The sequence below is a fragment of the Colossoma macropomum genome, unplaced genomic scaffold (genome assembly GCF_904425465.1).
Source record: "Colossoma macropomum unplaced genomic scaffold, Colossoma_macropomum, whole genome shotgun sequence".
In the NCBI taxonomy this organism is placed as follows: domain Eukaryota; kingdom Metazoa; phylum Chordata; class Actinopteri; order Characiformes; family Serrasalmidae; genus Colossoma; species Colossoma macropomum.
In genome coordinates, this window is record NW_023494796.1 from 23499629 (window position 1) to 23522026 (window position 22398).

Consider the following 22398-nt stretch of genomic DNA (forward strand, 5'->3'; position numbering starts at 1 on the left):
AGTGAATAAAAATCAAATTTGTAGGTCAATGTGTACATTTTAAATAGGGTTAGCTGAGATGACGCTAGAACACTTCTACTCTGAGCAGAACAGCAAACTACCCCCCTCCCTTCAATAGTTAACAAGTGAACAACAGGCATTACTGATCCTATTATAAGGAGCAGTCACACAACGGCTACATGATAAACTGGTCATAGGTCAACAAGTAGCTCCATCACCTAGTTTTGTGACATATAACTTAAACTCTTACTATTTGGTCCATCACAAGTTAAAGCAAAATTTGTCCTTTCTTCCTCATCAGACTGACCCAAAATATATATATATATATATATATATATATATATATATATATATATATATATATATATAGAAGAAGAAGAAAAAAAGGAAGAAAAAAAATACATATATATAAAGGGAAAGAAAAAGTAAAGGGTCACCCAAAGGTCATGAGGAGACTTCTTTATTCACCGCTCATCAAAGTTTCTTGGTTATTTGTCGTGATCTTTAGACCGCAAAAAAGAGTCGACTTCAGCTGGGATCCCTGTACTGGATCGCTAACTCTCTCAGAAGTTTCTTAACACCGTCAAAACTTTTCCTTTGCCGTCTCACTTCAGCCGAAAAATCAGGGAAGAACATCACTTGCTGATCATTGTATGTGACTTTTCCTTTAGCCCTGGCTGCTTGAGGTACTCTATCATGAAAGTTGAGGAACTTCATTACCAGAATTCTCGGGTAGTTCGTCCTTGATCCGGGGAGTCGATGAGCTCGTTCAGTGATGACTGGCGTGGGGAATGTGGATTGACCCAAAATCTCCGGCAGCAATTTCTCGAGGAAAGAGACCGGGTCATTCCCCTCCGCCTTCTCAGGTAGGTTGACGAGACGTACGTTGCATCTTCTATTCCTATTCTGGAGACCATCAAGCACGGAGATGAGCGTTTCCACTTTCTTCTCGATGCTTCTTAGAGTTGTTTGCAGCTTGTCAACGTTGTCCTCTGTGTCGCCGATTCGTTGCTCTGCCTGGTATATTCTGCCTGAGAATTCATTAATGTCCGTCTTTAAATCTTGCACGGCACACAGCACTCCTTCAAATTCAGAGCTGAATTCTCTCCTCATGTCCTTTATTGCGCTCAACAGCTCGCTTTCCCCTCGAACTGATGTCGTTTCGTCCTTCTCAGTTTCATCGGTGGTGGTCGTTCCTTCACTATTGTTTTCTAGCATATCTTCCAAGTTGTCCGTTCTTTTTTGTTGTTCTTGGCATTTTGTCGTTTAGATATGTTTATCCTGTGATGGCGTAGTGAACAAAGTTATCCTACAAGGTGCTCAGAAAGTTAATTTTCTGCCGTATGTTGGGAGCGCGAGACCCACACGTCCGCTCAACTCACCGCCATCTTGTTAAGTTCCTGTAACATCTTATAAGGTTGGAGAATAGAGCGCAGGGAATTTGAGGCCCTTTCTCTTTACGGAATCTCTCCAGATCATCTAGGGTCGTAGGTCTTATCTCGTGCACTCTCTTCTTTAGCTCACCCCACAGGTTTTCTATGGGACTGAGATCAGGGGACTGAGATGGCCATGGCAGAGGCTTTATTTTGTGTTGATCTGGACACGTTTTGGATCACTGTGCTCCCGAAAGATCTGATGATGACCCATTTGTAGTTTCTTGGCAGAGGCAGACAGATTTTGATTTAAAATGTCCTGGTATTTCATGATGCCATATGCCCAGGTTCCCAGGGCCTTTGGAGGACAAACAGCCCCACATCACAGACCGCCCACTATACTTCACAGTGGGCATTAGATTCTTTTCAGTGCAGTCGTCCTTCTTTTTACACCAAACCCACCTTGAGACAAAATGTTCAGTTTTCGTTTCATCTGACCATAGAACACGGTTCCAGTAAAAGTCCCAGTGGCGTTCAGGAAACTCCAGATGCTTACGTTTGTAGTTGGATGACAGGAAAGGCTGTTTCCTGGCATGCCTTACAAATAATCTGTTGGCATGGAGGTTGTGTCTGATGGTAGTGTGGAAGACTTGGTGGCACCAGGATGCTACTTTTTTCTGTAACTCTCCAACAGTGAACCCTGGGGATGTTTTTTTTTTGCCATCTTACCATCCTCCTCAGTGTGTGGGGGCAAAATAAACTTGGCAAGTTTGCCACAGTTCCAGTTGACTGGAACTTTTTAATTATTGCCCAAACTCTAGCATGGGCATTTTCAGGAGAGTAACTATTTTTTATAGACACTCTGATCAACTTAAAAAAGTAAATAAAAATGGATATATAGGTGGTGCTTGGTTGTGGTCTGGCATATGTTCTGACCCCAAGACCTAACTAATGTCTTCAATTCCCCATCTGTGATCCTTAGAGATTCTTTGTCCACTCAAACCTTCTTCACAGTGCAAGGGGTCAGTACAGATATATACCCTCTTCCTGGCAGATTCTTAGCATCTCTAGTTGTTTTAAACTTCTTAGTTATTGACCTGACAGTGGAAATGGCCATTTCTAACTGTTCAGCTGTTTTCATGTAGCTGTTTCCTGATTTGTGCAGCTCAACAACCTTTTGTCACACATCATTGCTGCTTTCTCTGGTCTTTCTCATACCGATGGACGACTCAAGGAATTAGGCCTGTGTTTCATCTCCTATATATTCCTCAGTGAAACAGGAACTCATAGCTTACCGTGTCCCTAATCACTCAGATTAACTTCAAAATATAAAATATGAATGAGAATATACTTATATACAGATTTAAGAAAAATATTTATTTCATGACAAGATTTAGTTTTTTCTTTCAATCATTCTACCTTAAATAAAGCTTAGTTGTTTGCTAATACTGTTAAATGATCGGTTAAAAAGATAAGTAGAAGAATATATTAAGAATATTTTTTTACAGCTCATTCAGCTCATGATTACCAGGGGTGCCAATATTTGTGGAGGGCACCATATGTGTGTGTGTGTGTGTATAATAAATATATATATATATATATATATATATATATATATATATATATATATATATATACACACACACATATATGAAGAAAGAGAGAAGGGAGAAGAGGGAGCAGGAGAGAAGGAGGTGAGAGAGAGGGAGAAAGAATTATATAGAGAGACATTTAAAAGCCAGGCTAATGTATAATGTATTTGGTTTTAGGACAGTTTTCACAGAAGTGCTCCTCTGTCAGAAATAGAAACCTGCACTTCCCGTTCCACACTTCAGTACAGGGTGTAATTCTTTTGGGGCTATCCTGCCGAGTCATGCTTTAGGGACCGCAGTGGAAGAGGACAGGACTTGCGTCATTTCTGTCAAAAGCCTTCCAGCAAGTTCATTTTGGTGACAGACATTTCCAGTAATTTTGTGGTTAAAAAAAATACCAAAAACCCAGATGCTCAACTTTATTCACAACAATTTAATAATAAAAACAGAGATAAGCGTCCTCCTCTTCGTTACTTGGAAAAATAGGCAGCTGCTTAAGAAGTCTAAAATAACTGTCTATGTTTAAAAACGTCTTATGTTCAATCAAAAGCCTGTATCGTAGAAAATCTCCCTCATTTATATTTCAAATGAATGAGTTTGGTTTAGTGTAATCTAACACTGTTGAAATTTGAACACAAAGCATAGGGGAAAGAAAAAAAACCACCAAAAGTTTTGGTGCGCCAACGATGACATTTTAAATTTAACCATCTAGTTACTGTAAAATACTAAATACTGCAGGATTTTAGTAGCTAAACAGATGATTTTGTAAGAAATACTCAGCTCACTGGTTAATTATGAAATACTGAACATTTTACTAGATGGGCAGATGTTTATGCAACATGTACTCAATTAGTTGACCACTAGTGTGCCCACCACCCAGTTAATTTAAAAGGGGAATTCTATCATTTTTAAACATTTCTGCAAAATGTAATAGTTTACAGTCAAACAAAGTCATTTGGAGTGAAGTCTCAGGCATTGCTTTGAGATATCTTTGGTCTAAAACTTATTTTAACATCATCAGCATTACATTTAAAAACTCAAAAGAGTTCAAGTGTCATTTTAGATAGCACATAAAAAACTATGATTGTCTATGTTTATGATGCAGACATGCCCCCTGGTTCCTATCATCACCACTGTACAGAAATATGATCAAGTTTCTCTACAATGAATAATTTCTGAACGGCTCTGTTTACATCTTGACATCTTGATTTCTTATGCAGGCATTTTGAAAGCTTGGTGGAATTCCCCTTTAATTAGCCTTGTTCCTATGCTCATTTACAACTTGTGACTAAGCTTTGTCTCGAAAGCACTGTTTGTTCCCAGTTTGTAGCAGAGGATTTAGTCAATTACCCTGCCGATATTCAGCCCACAGCGAGGTGTCGACAGAAATGCAGTCTTAACCATGTGCTGTGTCTGACTTTCCTCCGTTATCATTAGTCTTCTTGTGTTACACTTGTTACTGTGCAGCTTTGGGAACAGCACGAGTGAAACATTAATGCCAAACAAGTTTAGAGAGGGAGAGAGGGAGACAGAGGTCTATACGAATATACAGTGACCTTGCTGTATGCAGGTTGGGATCTCTGAGGTGAAGCTAGTGGATTGAGACATAACTCAACTCCAGCATGTGTGAATAACACCAAACATCAAAAACCTCACCAAACCCACCCCTCTGAGTGGATATTGTCATGGAGACAGTGCTGAGGGGCTCTAACCCTGCGGAGGAAGCCGGGACACTTTCTTTAAGATCCCACCATAAACTCATAAATCATCTCACACACTGTGGAGAAGGACAAATCTCTCTAGCACTCGACCCACATTTCCCCTAGTACACACACACACACACACACACACACACACACACACACACACACGGGTCTTCCACATTCCTCTGGTGACTTTGCCTAGGACCACAGGGACCTCAAGACAAAATAGAAGAGGAAGAAAAGGAACAAAGAAAAAAATAAAAGGATATATCTCACAGGGAATATATTAAACTCCCTCTCTCCCTCTCTCTCTCTTTCTCTCTATCTATCTATCTATATGAAAAGAGTTTCATTTTGCAATGCTCATCAATTTTGGATATGATTATCATTAATAATAATAATAATAATAATAATAATAATAATAATAATAATTGGATTTTTTAAAAGAATAACAGTTGATGTAAACACTCTGGTGGTATTAATTAAAATGTAGCATTGATATTTCTTGTATGTGGAAAGCTGACTCCTAACTCCTAACACTTCCACTGAAACAGCCATTAATTACAAGTTAATCATGCCAGTGCTGGGAAAAAAAGCAAAAAACATACTGAACAGAATATTATACAGAAGCCTCAATCTGCCAGTCTTTGTCCTCTGTCTCCACTCCCCCCATCAGTCCTCGTCTTCTTGCTCTTAACCTCCTCCCCTGTTTTTCTTCAACGTCCACAGATGATGTCCTACAGCTTCTCACATCTATCAATCCAACCACCTGCCTGCTGGATCCCACCCCACCATGATCTTGCCACCTCATTTGAGAACTCCTTGGTTGTTCTATCTGAAGATGCAGGGCCTTGATGTGATTCTGCATGACCAGTTATCACTCTCAGCTCATACTGCGAACCTGACATGATCATGCAGGTTTCTCCTCTACAACATCCAGAGGATTGACCCTTTCTCACTAGGTCTCTTGCCATCTGAAAGCCTGACTACTGCAACTTCCACAGCTGGTCTTCCTATGCAGCCGTCAGGCCCTTGCAAATGATCCAGAAGGCAATCTTCAGTTGTTCTAAGTTCACTCATATCACTCCACTGCGGCTTTCCCTTTGCTGGCTTCCTGTAGCTGCATGCATCAGATTTAAAACCCTGATTCTTGCCTACAAAAAGCCAAAAATGGATCAGCCTCTCCCTGCCTAATGACAATGGTCAAAACTCGATCAGTATCAATACAGCTCAGCGTGATCCACCATTCTTGAAGACGCACAGAAGTCTGACCTTCCACTGGCTGTCCAAACAGCAGATTTCACCCTCTCTTTGTGAAGCACTTAAGCAAGCAATAGTCTAAGTACTTATTGAAATCCACTGTACTGCACTTATGCTACGCCTTAGTTCTGCGTCTTTCTAGGCATCAGCACTGGCTTTTGTTTCTGGCACTGTCTTAGTTTAAGGCCTATTTGTACTAGCTAGGACACATTCTGAGTGGACAACAAGGCACTTTTTATAAGTCGCTCTGGATAAGAGTGTCTGCTAAAAGCTGTGAGTGTAAAGAAATACCTTTTTTAGTATTCAGTGTGTCCACCCTTGGTGTTTATTACAGTTTTTCAAAGAAATCTGCAGGGATATCTTACCACACCTCTAAAGTTCAGGCTTGATTCAGATCTGCACTGTTTATCGGATGGAGACATTTTTGGTGGACTCCCAAGTCTTGCAGCTGGTCGATTTTCTCTGTATCATTTCATCTTTTTTCCAGTTTTGGAAACTCCTGCACTTATTTTTTCTTTGACTTTTTCCTTCCTTATGCAAGTAGCTTTTCTTCCATCTAATATCTTCTGAAAAATGAATGTGTTTATAATGGTTGTTTTATAAAATTATAATAATACAATAAAATATAAATATAAACAAAATGGAATTTTTAAAATAATTTGGAGCTTGAAAAGTGTTTTTAAAAGAGTTTTTAAAAGAGTCTACTGAGCTTACCTGCACAGAGACTAGTCCATTTCCATAATGACCCATTCATTAACGCTGCTCAGCTTCACTGTAGCTGCGCTACTAAATCAACTAAACCACTTGTGTTTGTGATATCAGTCACACTCTCGCTCTGTTTGTGTCACTGACCTACTTGCAAGCTGCGAGTCGCTTTGTTTTAAAGTGCCAAACTAAATATTATGCTAATGTAATTACTTAAGCGTGACACGCCCTTCCACGCATATGGAGTCGGACACACACACACACAGCATAAGCCACATCTTTCGTCCCACCGGAGTGTTCTTTCTCTCTGCAGGACACACAGAACTGGGACATGCGCACACACACACCTGCAGACTGGCTTTACACCTCACAACAATATTCACACTTGCACTTACACACACCACATGACGCTACCAGATGAGCCAAAATCACCACCACCATCAGAACAGACAACATTTTGAACCTGTAGAAGTCTAGAGTTAACACGGTTCATAGATCATTAGTCATTAACAGTAATTATGTCATTGCTTTATTACATATTGCACAGTTATATAATGAATTTATATAATTATAACATAATTATATACTTATATAATTATACAGGTCCAAGACTGAACTTCTGACTATTGTTTTTTATTTGTTTCAAAACAACAACAAACACATGTCCTAAAACTAGGGTTGTCAAATAATTAAAATAACTAATCATGATTAATCACATTATTTTATATAGGTAATCACGATACACTGTTTTTTTCCTATTTGCTCCAAAGTAAAATTTATTCCAATTTGAAAACTGTGCATTTGTTATACACTATACAGCCAAAAGTACGTGGGCAACCCCCAAATTAGCCACCCTCACTGCTAACAGCTGAATCAAATCAGGCAACAGAATTGGTTGCTCTGAGAAACTCAGTGACTTTAAATGTGGCTCTGTCATAGGATGCCACCTTTGCTGCATGTCAGTTTGTAAAATTTCTGCCATGCTAGATCTGCCCCTGTCAACTGTATGTGCTATTACTGTGACATAGAAACATCTAGGAGCAACAACAGCTCAGCCGTGAAGCGGTAGATCACACAAACTCACAGAGTGGGGCTGAAGTGTGTGATGTGTAACCTCTGTTGGATCATTCACTACCAAGTTCCAAACTGCCTGTGGAAAACATCAGCACAAGAACTGTGTGATGGGACCTTCATTAAATGGGTTTCCATGGGTGAGCAGATAAACACAAGCCTAAGATGACTATGCGCAATGCCAGGTGTCAGCTGGAGTGCTGTAAAGCACACTGTCACTGGACTCTATCTGACAGTCTGATGGATGAATCTGGGTTCAGCGAATACTAAGCGAACAATATCTAAGCATTGCACAGTGCTGACAGTAAAGTTTGGTTGAGAAGGGATAATGGTCTAGGGCTGTTTTTCAGAATTTGATGAGTTTGGCATGGAGGAAGTCCAGTGGCCTAAACAGAGCCCTGACCTCATCCCCACTGAACACCTTTGGGATGAACGCAACGTGGGGGGCCAACAATAGAAACAGATGGACTAAAGTCTGTAACTGTAGAAACACAAAGTGCACCAGTATGATTAAGTGGAGCTGATAAAATGCACAATGAGTGTAAATACAAAGTGGTGTTCTTAATGAAGTGGTTGGTTGGTGGACACACTCACTGGTTGGAACATGCAGCCACTGTTACTCTCAATGGACGTTAGTGAAGAAGACTGGAATGTTTGGTTTTCATGTTCAGGTTCTTGTGTATACTTTCACATAATGAAAATGATGGATAAATTCGAATTCTGCTACATGACATTGATATATCCATGCCACAAACATAAAGTCAACACAGCTATCTAGACCAGTGGCTCTCAAATTGGTCCTCAGGGAGACCCAGACGGCCCACATTTCCCCAGTCTTGTATATTGTGAAATGGGTTAAAGAAAAAGTGTGGACCACCTGGGGGTTTATGGAGACTGGTTTCAGAACTACTAATCTAGAGTGAACACCAAAAATTAGCATGTGACATTAGCATAAATATTGGTAATGGTAATGGCATCTGTCATGACATGTCCTGGGAGCACATGATATGACTTGCCATGACATAGTAATGTCAATCTTATGTAGCAGGGTTCAAGTAAAGCGTAATCAAATTATATTACTGAATTAATAAAAGGAAAAAATACATTTTGATTGAGCTTATTTTGTCAACTCTAATAGCTATAAACAAAAAAATATTTAATGGAAATCAATCTTTCTTTAGGGTCAAATCTTAGCCAATAAGACAAATGTAAAATTATGTATTTAACTGTAATTAATTACTTTTAATGGATTAAGAGACCCAAAATATTTTGAATATACGATGTAGACACATATTGCACATCTTCCTTTGTCAAATACAGACATCTAAAGCTATAAGATTTTTCTATGGACTACCACTCTGAACACACAGCCAATTACCGTCTCTCAAGGATCGCTGACCCTGACCACAAACAGAATAGAAAGAGAGACTGAGAGAGTGAAAGAAGGAAGTAAAACAAGGCAATGGAAATTAAAGAAAAGCACTTTCTGATTGCACAGTGCGGTGTCACCAGAGAATTATGCATCAGAATATATCCAAAAATTATCATAATAATAAAAAAACCCTGCAGAAAAGTCAGAACTCAGTGTCGGAATACTAAAAGCACAGAGAAAGAGATTCCTTAATGATTCCTTTTCTCTCTGTCTTTCTTCTCATCCCTCAGAGAGGGAAAGTGTAAATGGACATAGTGTCAATAAAGCATGAGAAACCTTTTCCAGCAGAAAGAGCGCTTGAATCTCACTCCAACTATAAAGGCCAGAGAGAACTCTGGCCCTGCAGAAGAAAGAAAAAATGGAGAGAGAGAGAGAGAGAGAGGGAGAGAGAGAAGATTCCGGAAAGAGATATTTCAGGAAGAAAGAGAGAGGTTTACCGTCTGCGTACAGAACAAATCAATAAAGTGCATGTCCGGCGTCCACCTGGGAAAAGCTTGGTCCGGCACCACAGCCAAGAAGTTTTACAGCTAGGACTGGGTTCAATGCCGTACGCAGCCCATGGCCAGAGTTTAGGAGGTTATGGTGGAAGCATTTTAGAACATTTATGCATGCAGTTGCAAACAACAGAGGCAAAGCACACGGACATCTGAAGAACTGCTAAATACTGAGGAGAGACATTACTGCAAGTGAATTGTTTATGCAGAGGACTATACAAAAGTCTTAAGTTGCAGTTACCCTAGATACAGCCGTATGCAAAGGTCTGAACAAATCCGGTCAAATTACATTTTGTAGATTTTCTAAGTGAGAACAAGTTAATACATCCTCTTAAATATGGCAATTTTCTGCAAATTTCAAAGCACTACTTCCATTTATTTCCTAAATTTAACACACTGGAAGAAAATATACAGCATATTAAAGGTGCCATTACTTTTGCACAGGCCACAGTTTGTTGGTTTGTTTGTTTTCAATATCTTAAATTCAGCAAATACACAAAGTTACGAGGTTTGACCATATCAATCTGTCTGGACTGACTGAATGCAAGTTTCTTATAATCAAGACATTCTGGTCTAAGAGCTTATGCTTATGCTTAATTTTGCAACAAAAAAAATAAGCATAGGAAAATATTATTACATTACTGCTCAGTGCTGCATCATAGCTCTATTTGGTAGAAGGCCAATATTTTATACCGGATGAATTCCATTTTACATATTGGAAAAAAATTCTGTTTGTGTTACTGCACAGCTTGTATATCTCTCACTATTCACTAGTGAATTATCTACTCACGATTAAAATGCAGACACTAGTAAAAGTAAGTATAGACATGTTACTGCAGTATAAGAGGGTACACGTTTCATACTGTGTCAGTGTGTATATGTTATGGTCAGTGCACTAACCGGATCATCGAACAGCTCCATGACGAAGGTGGCAACGCTGCCATTGATGCCGATGAAGAGGTTGATGCAGGTGAGCACGACGTACGCTGTGCTCGGAACGCTGAAGAAGAACGAGGCGGGGTACATCATCGGAGTGATCGACCAGCTGTGACACAAACAAACACAAACAGCATTCACTCGATATAACCATCACCAGGGACATTTCAATATGATCACTCAAGTGGAATAGAGGAACACTCCACTCACTACATAAGCACTGAGTAATAATGTATTCCTCAGTCCTCTGATTTATTCTGATGTATTCTAATCCCCATGACTGCCTGCTTTACTGGCACTGGCACGTCTTTGGTCATCATGTTGAGAAGCAGCAACAGACTCCAGATGCAAAAGCCACCTCTGGACTTTTCAACAGCTCTCTTGTGCATGAACTAATGATGTTTTATTGTGAATCCAGTGTGCTGGGGTACAGAGCCAAAACAACAAAAACTATCACTCTCCAAAAAACTTACTGCATTGTATAAGTCTATATATAGCAAAAGTTTGGGCGTCTCTGGTTTTGTTGATTTTCTAAGGGAAAATGAGTTACACATCCTCTACAGAGAACAGATTTCTGAACACTTCATTGCATGATTACTGTTTATTTGCTGAACTAAACATATTGGGAAAAAAAAAAATCTCACATTTAATATTTTATGTTTTATTTTTGTCCAATGTGTTAAACTCAGCAAATAAATAGAGCTTGTGCATTAAAATCTGTGGAAAAACGCAAGAAATATTTAAGTTTGTTCCTTATAGAGGATGCATTTTATTTTCACTAAGATAAATCAACAATAAGTATTGATTAAATATAAACTTTTCCATTCAACTGTATCTGTAAGTGGTAAAGGATGACTATTAGAGTTAGGCCTTCAATTTGAGCCATAAATGCTAAAACCTGGTCAAAAACGGTAACACAAAACACCTTCATAATAATGTAAATTTATGCTAGCTCCCCTATGAGATTTCTAATAGTATGTTAGCACTAAGCTGCACATGATCACTTTGGCCATTCTAGATTACTTTGAAGAGTTGAAGAAAAAAGTTGTAGTATTTTGAGAAAAAAAATCATAATATTTCGGAAAAAAAGTTGTAGAATAACGACATTAAAGTGGCATTAATACCAGGAAAGCCGCAATATTGTGGCCAAAGACTCTGCAAAGAGAAGGCAGCACCTCCTTGTGTTAAAATGAGGGGCGGTGAGGAGGTGGTGGAGTTTCAATTCAATTTCAATTACTTTCAATTTCACCCATAAAGAAATACTTAAGTCTCCCTGTCTCTCCTGGCACATCAGCACCAGCCTGTTATTAGTATAAGAAACGGCTGAAACGGCTGAGCAGGAAACTGTGTTTATTTAGAATAAAGACCCAGGCGGACTCGGAGGAAACTGTCTGTCTATTTTGAATCGCAGGCAGGGTCGTCTACACGGCTATCAGTGGCTACATCTCCGCGCCATTCAAAGAGGGCATGAAATTTCACAGATGATGTGAATGATAATCAAAATGATCGATCTACAAAGAGACAGTAGTGTGTGGAACTCACGTTATGGCAGCCCCCCTCAAAATATTAAGATGTTTTTTTCCTCGAAATACTATGTCTTTTTTCTTGAAATATCACAACTTTATTCTCGAAATATTACGACTATTTTCTTGAAATATGACAACTTTTATCTCAAAATATTACAACTTTTTTCTCAAAATGTTATGACTTTATTCTCGAAGTCTACTATTTTTTATTAACAGTGGCCCTAAAACGCCGACGTAGTCTTGACATAGAGCTGCTGCTTCCCATTTCTCACAACTGGCTGAAACCTGGTAAGACTAATGCTCGTACTGCTCATAACTTCCAGAAGGCCTAGAGTGATTGTACAAAATTGGTCCCACCCCTCGTAAAATCAAAACATGATTGGTTGATTGGCAGTTAATCTAGGCCTTTGGTTCAGCTCCTGAAGTCCTAACCAATAGGAGAGCTCACTGTCTGTAACTACCTAAAAATCATGATTAGACAAATTTTCATTTGGTGTTTCAAGATCTTCAGCCATGTGTAGTGCACTATTTTATATAGATTTTCTAGGTGCTGCCAAGCCAATTACAACTCTTGGTGACCATAATCTCCAGAGTATTCTGTCTTCTACATATATAATGTAGAAAATGACAGTTTGATGAACATACTGAGTTAACATAACACAAGTTGACATACTGAAATGAATAAATATGGATGGTGTTTGTATGTGTATTAAAAGCTATTGATACTGACTTACCCATAGAGAACCAGCAGTAAGATGAGTGCCGGCAGGTTCGGAGGGGACACATACGCTTTTTGTTGAAAGCAGAGGAAGATGACAATGACGATGATGCATGGCACAATGTAGTTACACTAGAGAAAAAAAACTATTTTAAACATCATATTTACACACACAGTCATAAGCACACACAGTGGAGCCTCAATACTAGTGATTAAAAAATGGTGATTCAACTACATCCATTTTGCAATGTTAGAACAGATTATAATCTATTAATATTCATTATATCATTATATTGACAGATAATTTAGAGTATTGAGTAATATTCGCTCATTATTTTAAAAAATAAAACAGGCTATTTTCCCATGTTAAAAAGTTTATTGTATTGTTTTTATTGTCTGTATTCCACTACTGTGTAGCTCCTCTAGTCACATTTATACATTGTATTTTTAAACATGATCAAATCAATTTGTGGTAAAATCTGAGAATTCTGAATGCACTGAATCCTTTTCTAAAGCATCATAACTGAACTGAGCCAAACTGCAAAGTGTGAGATTTCATGAAGCACTGAACTGTTTCCTAAAGAATCATAACAGGATTGAATCAAATTGTGAAGAACTCTGAGATTTTTGAAACATTGAATCGTTCCTAGAAGAATCATAATTGAAATGAATCAAATTGTGGTAAAACTTGAGAACTCGATGTACTGAATCTTTTCTAAAGAATCATAGTTGAACAGATTCAAGCTGTGGTAAAGTTTCAGATTTCACGAAGCAATGAATCATTGCTTAAAGAATTGTTACTGAAATGAATCAAATTGTGGTGAAGTCTGAAATTTTTGAAACACTGAATCATTTCCTAAAGAATCATAATTAATATGAATCAAGTTGTGATCAAAGCTGAGAATTTCTGATGTACTGAACATTTTATTTTTTCCTAAAGTATCATAGTTGAACAGAATGAAGCTATGGTGAAGTTTCAGATTTCATGAAGCAATGAATCATTTCCTAAAGAACTGTAATGGAAATGAAGTTTGAAGTTTCAAGAAGCACTGAATCCCTTCCTAAAGTATAGTAATTGAACTGGATTGAATTGTGGTGATTTCATTCTGTATTCATTATGTATTGAATCATTTCCTAAATAATTGTTTTTGAAATTAATCAAACTGCCTGAGATTCCATACAGCACATACTCATTTCCTAAAGAATGATAATCAAATTGAATCAAATTATGGTGAAGTTTAAGATTTCATGAAGCATTGAATTGTTTCTTAAATAATTCGAACTGAATTGAATCGAAATGTGGAGAAATCTGAGGGTTTTTGATGGGCTGAATCTTTTTCTAAAGAATCATAAGAGAATTAAATTATTATTGTTATGAGGTCAGATCAAATCAAAACACCTTTACACGGGACATTAAACACACACACACACACACACACACACACACACACACACACACACCTGTCACCCTGTAGTAGATTGAGTTAATTCGGGGGTGCGCAGGCTACAGTTTTGACCCATGACAATGGCTGGAGGAGGAGGGATGAGAAAGCTCTGTACAATTTCTTCCCGTGGAGAATGGTAATGGTTTTCTCGGTCTAATAAATGAGAAGTCTTCTGAATAGAATACTGAGCTGAATCAATGTGTTTTTAATTAGCCGTCTCAGTGCTTCTTTTCAATCTTCCCCGCCTGCGTGCGTCCATCCATCCTCTCTAAGTGCTGAGGGGGCCCTCTCTGCGAGAAGGGGTTAATTGGATATAATCCGTAATTGAAGAAATCTTTAGCATGTTTAAGAAACGTGTAGCGAATATTCATCTGCAGGACGGCCGCCCAAACCGCAAGGCTTCACTGGAGAAAGACTGTGACAACAAAAGCAGTTGAGCTGTCCATGCTCTGCCCACAAACGTGTTTTTGCAATTATTCCTAGACAGGAGGTTATTCCGGGTCCGGCAGTGCGGCGGGTAGCAAAACGGTGCTTTTTTGCTATTTTTTGGTTTACTATCTGTTGTGTAACTCAACCAAAACTATATATCATGACTGCTTCAATCAGCACCAGCGTCTACCATACTTTCATCTGGAACGTTGCTTCTAATACTGTGTTTACACTGTTTTACTACCTCGGTAACTGCTGTAAATTATTCCTAGACTGGACAAGTTTTACAGAATTTCTGTTGTATTTACGTTGAACGTACATGGAATTTGTGTAATTTATTTTCAACCACAATGTTGGCCTAGCATTTTAACAGGCCACTTCAATTGTAGATACCTAATGTTTATGCTGTGTCCTGACCATTAAAGAACAGAGTAAATGGGGCAGAGTATGGACTACATCTTACCTATATGGTAAGTGAAGCTGATAAAAATGGACAATGAGTGTAGATACAGAGAGATGCACTTAATGAAGAGGCTCATCAGTTTATGGTTGAACTGTTCCTTTAAGGGTATGCCTTTAGGTCAAAAACATGCATTTAATTATATTCTGATGGGAACTGCATATATCTATAAAGAAACAACTGGACTGGACAGAATTTAAATTAAGTTAAACAGCAGAGAAGAATGGCCCTTCTTTGTAGTCTGGAAACCAGTGTCAGTGTAAAAATGTAAACAAAAAGGATGAAAGAAAAGGTGGTTGGACCTTAGAAAAGGAAAACTGGGGTTCTGTTCTATCTGAGACAGCAGTTTAACGACAGGCTTGAATTTCCAGTGAACCATCATCGTATTAACAGTAATTAGTAGTCTCTTCTCACAGATCCCCTAGTCATGGACAAGTGTTATCCACACTATAATTTATTAACCTTCACAAGCATAGCGATGCTCTTTTTCGATCTATAGTAATATGTAATTTTGGTTCGCACAAGCATAGCAATACGCGTTTTCAGTCCTCACATCATTGCAATACATGTGTTCGGTCCTCACGAGCACAGCAATACTTGTTTTCTGTCTTCACAAGCATAGCAATACACATTTTTGGTCCTCATAAGCATAGCAATCTGAATTATCAGCTCAAGCAGTACAGCAATACGTGTTCAGTCCTCACAAGGATAGCAATATGCGTTTTTGCCCTCACAATTATAGCAATACAAGCACACCTATATACACCCAGTGACAAGCACGTGGCTGACCTCAGCTCATCTGAGAGGGAGAATAAAATATTAAAATGAGGAGCAAATGGTGATGGCTCACGGCTAAATCCGTCCGACTGCTGCCATAATGATATTTCACTGGCAATTTACACACACATGTATATGCGCGCACACACACGGATACACATGCACGCTAGATGACCTGAGAGATGCTGTATGTAGAGAAGAGAGGGGAGAGAATTCACACTGACGTTCAGGCATTCATGACAGATGCCACAGAAACGGAAACATCGATTACACTCTTAAATACAGTCTGGAAGTAAGAAGAACGTGTGTGTGTCTGTCTTATATTCTCCATACAATGTGTACTGGATAGTATTACTGTAGAATGTACTGTGTATATTATTATTCAGTATACATTCATATAATGAGTACTACCCAGGAACCTTTGCATAGTGTACAGTCAGTACACTCAGTGTCACAGCTGGACTGAGAATAGTCCACCAACCAAAAATATCCAGTCAACAGCGTCCTGTGGGCAGTGTCCTGTGACCACTGATGAAGGACTAGAGGATGACCAACACAAACTGTGCAGCAGCAGATGAGCTATCGTCTCTGACTTTACATCTACAAGATGGACTGACAAGGTAGGAGTGTCTTATAGAGTGGACAGTGAGTGGACACAGTGTTTAAAAACTCCAGCAGCAATGCTGTGTCTGATCCACTCGTACCAGCACAACACACACTAAAACACCACCACCACGTCAGTGTTACTGCAGTGCTGAGAATGATCCACCACCCAATTAGTACCTGCTCTGTGAGGGTCCATGGGGGTCCTGACCACTGAAGAACAGGGTAAAAGTGGGCTAACAAAGTATACAGAGAAACAGATGGACTACAGTCTGTAACTGTAGAACTACAAAGTGCACCTATACAGTGAGTGGAGCTGATAAAATGGACAATGAGTGTAGAAATAAGGAGGTGGTCATAATGTTATGCCTGATCGGTGTATAGTGTTCACATACTGTGTAGAGTTCAGCATACAGCATTCCTGTATAGTTTTTCAGTGTAGAGTGTGCTGTCTTTAGTGTATTGAGTTGAGTATTTACGATGTATTTTGTTTGATGTACGTTGTTCAGCATTTATTGTACAGTGTGGAATGTTTAGTAAACACTGTCTAGTGTTTATTATACAGTATACATTGTTTAGTGTACAGTGTCCAGTGTTTATTGTACAGGACCAGCGTGGTAAGAGAGGCAGCGCTGGATTTGTGCTATATAAGACTCGTGGAGGTAATTTGGTGACCAAAAAATACTTTGTGAATACAGAATGAAATCACCACAATTCAATCCATTTCAATTACTATATTTAAGGAAAGACTTACTTCAACATAGCTTCATTCTGTTCAACTATGATGCTTTAGGAAAAAATAAAATATTCAGTACATTAAAAATTCTCAGAATTTATCACAACTTACAAAGTTTTTGTTTTGCATTAAACAGTTGCTAAGTTGTAATATGGTCATTATTCAGTGACAAAAAGTCAAAAAGATCATTAAATGACCACAATATACAGTGATGGGTGGCGGAACGTTCTTCTCCTAATTCAGTAATCCATGGTCGATTAGCAATGATGCCATACTCTACTACATTTATTGGTGAAATATTTGTTTATGCCACTTTTTATTAATAATAACTTCTTTATAATTTCTGAAAAATTGTGCATTTTATCATATTTTATGTTGGCCACTGTTTTCTAAAAGCAACAAGCCACTCAAGGCCATGCATTACTGTAATTTTATCACAGGGACGGGTGTTCTTAGGCACGACACAAAGCAGAGTTACACATGGCCTCTAATGGCTTATTGCTTATGCCTGGCCCTACCTATCAGTACTATGTTCCAGTTGATGTGTGCTCATATGTGTGCATCTATCTAGTATTTTATAATGGCTATTGTTGTGAACTGCTTGATAAATATGGCTCAGCCAATCAGATTTCAGAACTGGAGCTTTGTGTTTTATATTTAATATTTTAATAGGCTGTGTCCTTGACTGTAGGCATGCCAGTCAATCAAACTCCAAATAACAACATTCAGTTACCAGTCAAAAGATTTTGCCAAAATACGCATCCCTGATGTGCAGTGTGTATAATGTTCACTGTACTGTAGGCAGTGTTTAGTGTACCATGTCCCAGGTGAAGTTGGCCACCCAGTAGCCTGCAGGATTCACCCCGCTGACGAACTGCAGGTGTTTGGCTTTGCTGACGCGCTCCTGGATGAGGAAGAGGACGAAACTCGCTGGGATGAAGGACATGGCGAAGATCACGCAGATGGACACCACCACATCTGTGGAACTGGATGCCCTGGAGATGAGACAGTGTACATATTGACTTGTCAATGTGTCAGTGCACAAACAGATATAGAAATGACTTCTCAGTGTGAAACAGTTCTTGACTTTGACACCATAATGTAATGAGTTCATGCAGGTTAGGAGCTGATCTTCAGTCAGCACTAAACAACTGATTTAATCAATATACACCCACTCACAGTCTCAGGCTAAAAACAACACAGTTGTTTAGTTTTCCCTGAGGTGGACAGCGTACAGCTGTGAAGGGCAACTGCATGTTTGCATGGAATTATTTTTGCTCGGCTTAAGCAATAGTCAGCACTTTATAGACCTTCCTGTCATCAATAACCAATTTATTAGCCAATAGATTAATTAATTATCAATTACTCATTTATTTATGGATCAACGGACATTCAAATCACTCCTAAGAGTGCAATCACTGGTGTTTTGGAATGATACTGTGCAGTAGACTCGTAGGAGTCAACACCAAAGACAGAACTGCCTGAAGCATTCCAAACATGACCTTGACCTCTACCAAGACATGAAGGCCCTGAGGTGACCTCTGACCCTGACTGAGACTTTTTGGAGAGCAAAAGCCAGGGTTCATGCCTTTTATGACCTGCTCTCTGTAAATCCACCTACTGCTTGCGTCCTCTCATCCATCATAATGACATTAAATAACAACGTCTGGATCAACAGTGACCTTCTTGCTGGTTCAGACCATGTTCGTTACACTACCACCTCATTCAGCTCATGAAGTACTGGCTAACTTGGAGAGGAATTGAATTGGAGTGTGTTGGAGCTGGGATAACACCTATGGGAGGCAAATCCAGCCAAAAAAGAAATTAAAATTAAAACAATAAAACGTAAATGCAAAACCTCTTTTAACCATTTCTTTTTCCAAACATCTGCGCAAATATCCTGCCAAAATTGAAAATGAAATATCTACATTTGCAATTTCATTTTTCACATAAGCACGAGTAATTAGTGACAAAAATAAAAATACATTTAAAACAGCTATTTGTCAATATGTTAATTAGCACTAGGCGGGGCTTCGGGGTACATTTTAGGACATCCTCAGACCTCAGAGTCAGAACGACATCATTCCTCAAGCTAAATGACTTAGAGTCTCGAGAAAAACCATTGTCATGTCTCAGATCTGGTGAAACTGAACTGCAGACCAAACGCCGTCAGACCAAACAGCCTCAGAGAAAAGGTATCAGACCAAACGCAAGCCTGGTCAAGCATATACTGGTTCGTGTAACTAAGAAAACTATTGTGTATCTCAATATAAATGCCAGTATAACATTTTCAAAGTTTTTTCTGAGGCTGCTTGGTCTGTTTAATTTGGTTGCTTTCACTTTAATTCCAAAACTAAGAATTTAGTTACTGCATGGGAAGGTAAATAAAAAAGAAAGCTTTGTAAATTCCAAAAAAAATCTGATTTGATCCAGGAACAACATTGCAATGTGCACATAAAGTGGTCTATATGCAAGGCTAATGTAAAACAATATCAAAAGTAGGCATGTCAGACTTTTTACATTTTTCAATAATGATAAAATCAAATTGAATAATAAATTATCATTTTTGATAAGTGAATCTCTTTCTTCTGTTATATATGTTCTCACATTTGAAAACCATGAGATGTTTATAGTTATATCAAATAAAAAGCGTTACAGAAAAGCACCAAGCGCTCATTTTACACTCTGCTTGTATAGATTTAAAGGCTCATTGTATGATTTCAAACAAATACACTTTTTGTCAAACTCAATTCATATCTCCTCACGGTCCGCTAGCTGTCTGTTCTGTGTGTAAGCTGAAAAAAATTCCAGTGTTCGTATACAGTACAAACTCTGGATGTACACTGGATGTACACAGTGATCTGTAAATGGGAAATAGACAATGCGGCTCATGATGAGAAACACATCACTATTCCAGCCAATCAGCAACAGGGGGTGTTCATGCTCGTGCACAGGACAAGTAGAGGGGCTATGTGCTGAACTACACACAGTGTCAAGAAGGAGAGATGGTAAAAAACAGACAAAAAGGAAAAGATTTGCAGAACAAAGATGGAGGAAGAGGTTCTTAGATCAGGCAAAGGCGAAGAGCCATGCTGGACCATTAGTGAGGCGTTTTAATGGTGGAGAGATCTCAGAGAGTCAACAAAATGGAAGTTGGTTTCCTATTTGCATTGTCTCATTCCACCTTAAATCGCGTAGTAGTTCCATTCTGGCACCTAAGGTGCCTGAATCTGACTGCTGTACCGTTTTCGAACAAGAAGCTGGCGAAAAAGAAACCGATTTCAGGTTCATTAAGAATTGAAAGCCATGAACAGGGACAAGGAGGTTGCTCCTGTTTGACAGTGGGTGACATTAACTTATTTTGTGTTGTTTTACAGAACCGGTAGGTCAGTACTGCTTTGTCTCATTTGCACTGTTTAAGATTTTATCTTAAACAGTGTGTTACTTGATTAACTAATGATTTACATTCTGTTTCAACAGGTTTGACTCGAGTTGAGTCAGACATTTTCATTGTTTTGATGGCAAACGTTAACAAACACTGCATAAATTCAAAAGAAAAGTCATTCTTTCTGTAAAATAACTGTATACACAACAATAACTTTTCATCAAAAAATAATCTCCACTCCTACGTACAAATGTGGTTTGGACTGAAAGTTTAGAATCCACATCATTTTTAGCCTTGTTTCAATGAGTTATAAGAAAACTAATCAACTTTTCTCTTAATAATACAGATGCTTTAGTTATCGCTGGTGATAACTATGATACGTATGTGTAGCAGTGAACTATTTCAATATTTATACATTTCAAGCTGGACAGTAATTTGTTACATTGTTGTTAGTTTGCACATGCTTTTAGATATTTGGTACAACTTCTTATATTAAAGATCAAACTTTCGGGAATATGGTGGGCCTGTTTTGCCCTATCTCTCACTTGTTTCAGGTTACATGCTGTTGAGAGCCCAGAGATCTTCAGATCAGTTTCGACTAAGGGCTCCCTGTTCAAAGAAAAAGCTAAAGGGTGACCGAGCTTTCTCAGTAAGAGCTCCAAGGCTCTAGAACAGCCTCCTCATGAAGATCAGACGTGCATCTTCCCTACAGTCATTCGAGTCAAGGCTTAAAATACGCTTGTATTCTTTGTCTTCTAGAAATGGTTGATGGTATCTGATTGTCCTGTGTTGTTTTGTGTTTTTCTTTCCTTCTTGGTTTTAATCATACTATATAAATAAATGTTACTTACAAACCTAATTTCGAGAAAGTTGAAACAGTACGTAAAAGGCAAATCCACACAGCAAGAAGTAATTTGTAAAATTTTACAGGTATTTAATTGAAACCTGCACAAGGTAGATATATTTAATATTTGACTTTTACTAAGACTGAAAAGTTTGTGATCAAATGAATAGGTAGCAGGCGATGCTATCATGATTAAAAGGATCATTAATGAAAAGTTCAGTCATCATTTCGTGAAAAACTGTGAGTGAATAGGCCAAAATTTTAAGAACAACATATCTTAATGCATGACTGCTAGGAATTTAGGGATTCTGCAATCTACAGACCATAACTTTATTTAAAGATTCAGAAAATCTGGCAAAACCTCTGTGCATAAAGGGCAAGGCCAAAAACCAATATTGAATGCCGATGACCTTTGCTCCCTCAGATGGCACTAAAACCTGACATGCTTCTGTAATGAATATCAACACATACGTCAGAATACCCTTATCAGCAAAAACAATGTTTGCCGCCGCATCTACAAATGCAAGTTGAGAATCTGCTACGAAAGCAATAAAGCAACAACATCCTGAAACGCCGCTGACTTCTCTGGGCTAAAGCTCATCTGAGATGAGGCCAAAGAGGAAAAGGATCATCACAATCACTACCAGTGTGATGTTCAAAAGCCAGCATCTGTCATGGTATAGTGGTGTGTTTGTGTCAAAGGTACAGGCAACTTGCACATCTGTGAACGCACCATACTTTAAGGGGTACATTTTACAGCCACATATGCTGCCATCTAGACTGCATCTTTTTCAGGGAGTTTGTACTGCACGTGTTACAACAGTGTGCTATATCAAGCAACAACTCCAACAACTGGTATCCTCAGTTCCTAAACAATCACTTAACATTGTTTAAAGGAAAAGTGATGTA

The 22398-nt window shown here is 38.6% G+C and overlaps 1 protein-coding gene across 3 annotated transcripts in view; it reads right to left on the reverse strand.

The window, feature by feature from the left end:
* LOC118816660 (phospholipid-transporting ATPase ABCA1-like) overlaps positions 1 to 22398 on the reverse strand; it is a 249179-nt gene that overhangs the window by 50180 nt on the left and 176601 nt on the right. For all 3 annotated transcript variants that reach the window (XM_036583170.1, XM_036583169.1, XM_036583168.1), the window contains 3 exons: positions 18078 to 18255; positions 12827 to 12942; positions 10531 to 10675 (listed from right to left, as the gene is read on the reverse strand). In XM_036583170.1, the coding sequence (XP_036439063.1) occupies positions 10531 to 10675; positions 12827 to 12942; positions 18078 to 18255 (439 nt within the window). The remainder of the gene's footprint in view (positions 1 to 10530; positions 10676 to 12826; positions 12943 to 18077; positions 18256 to 22398) is intronic.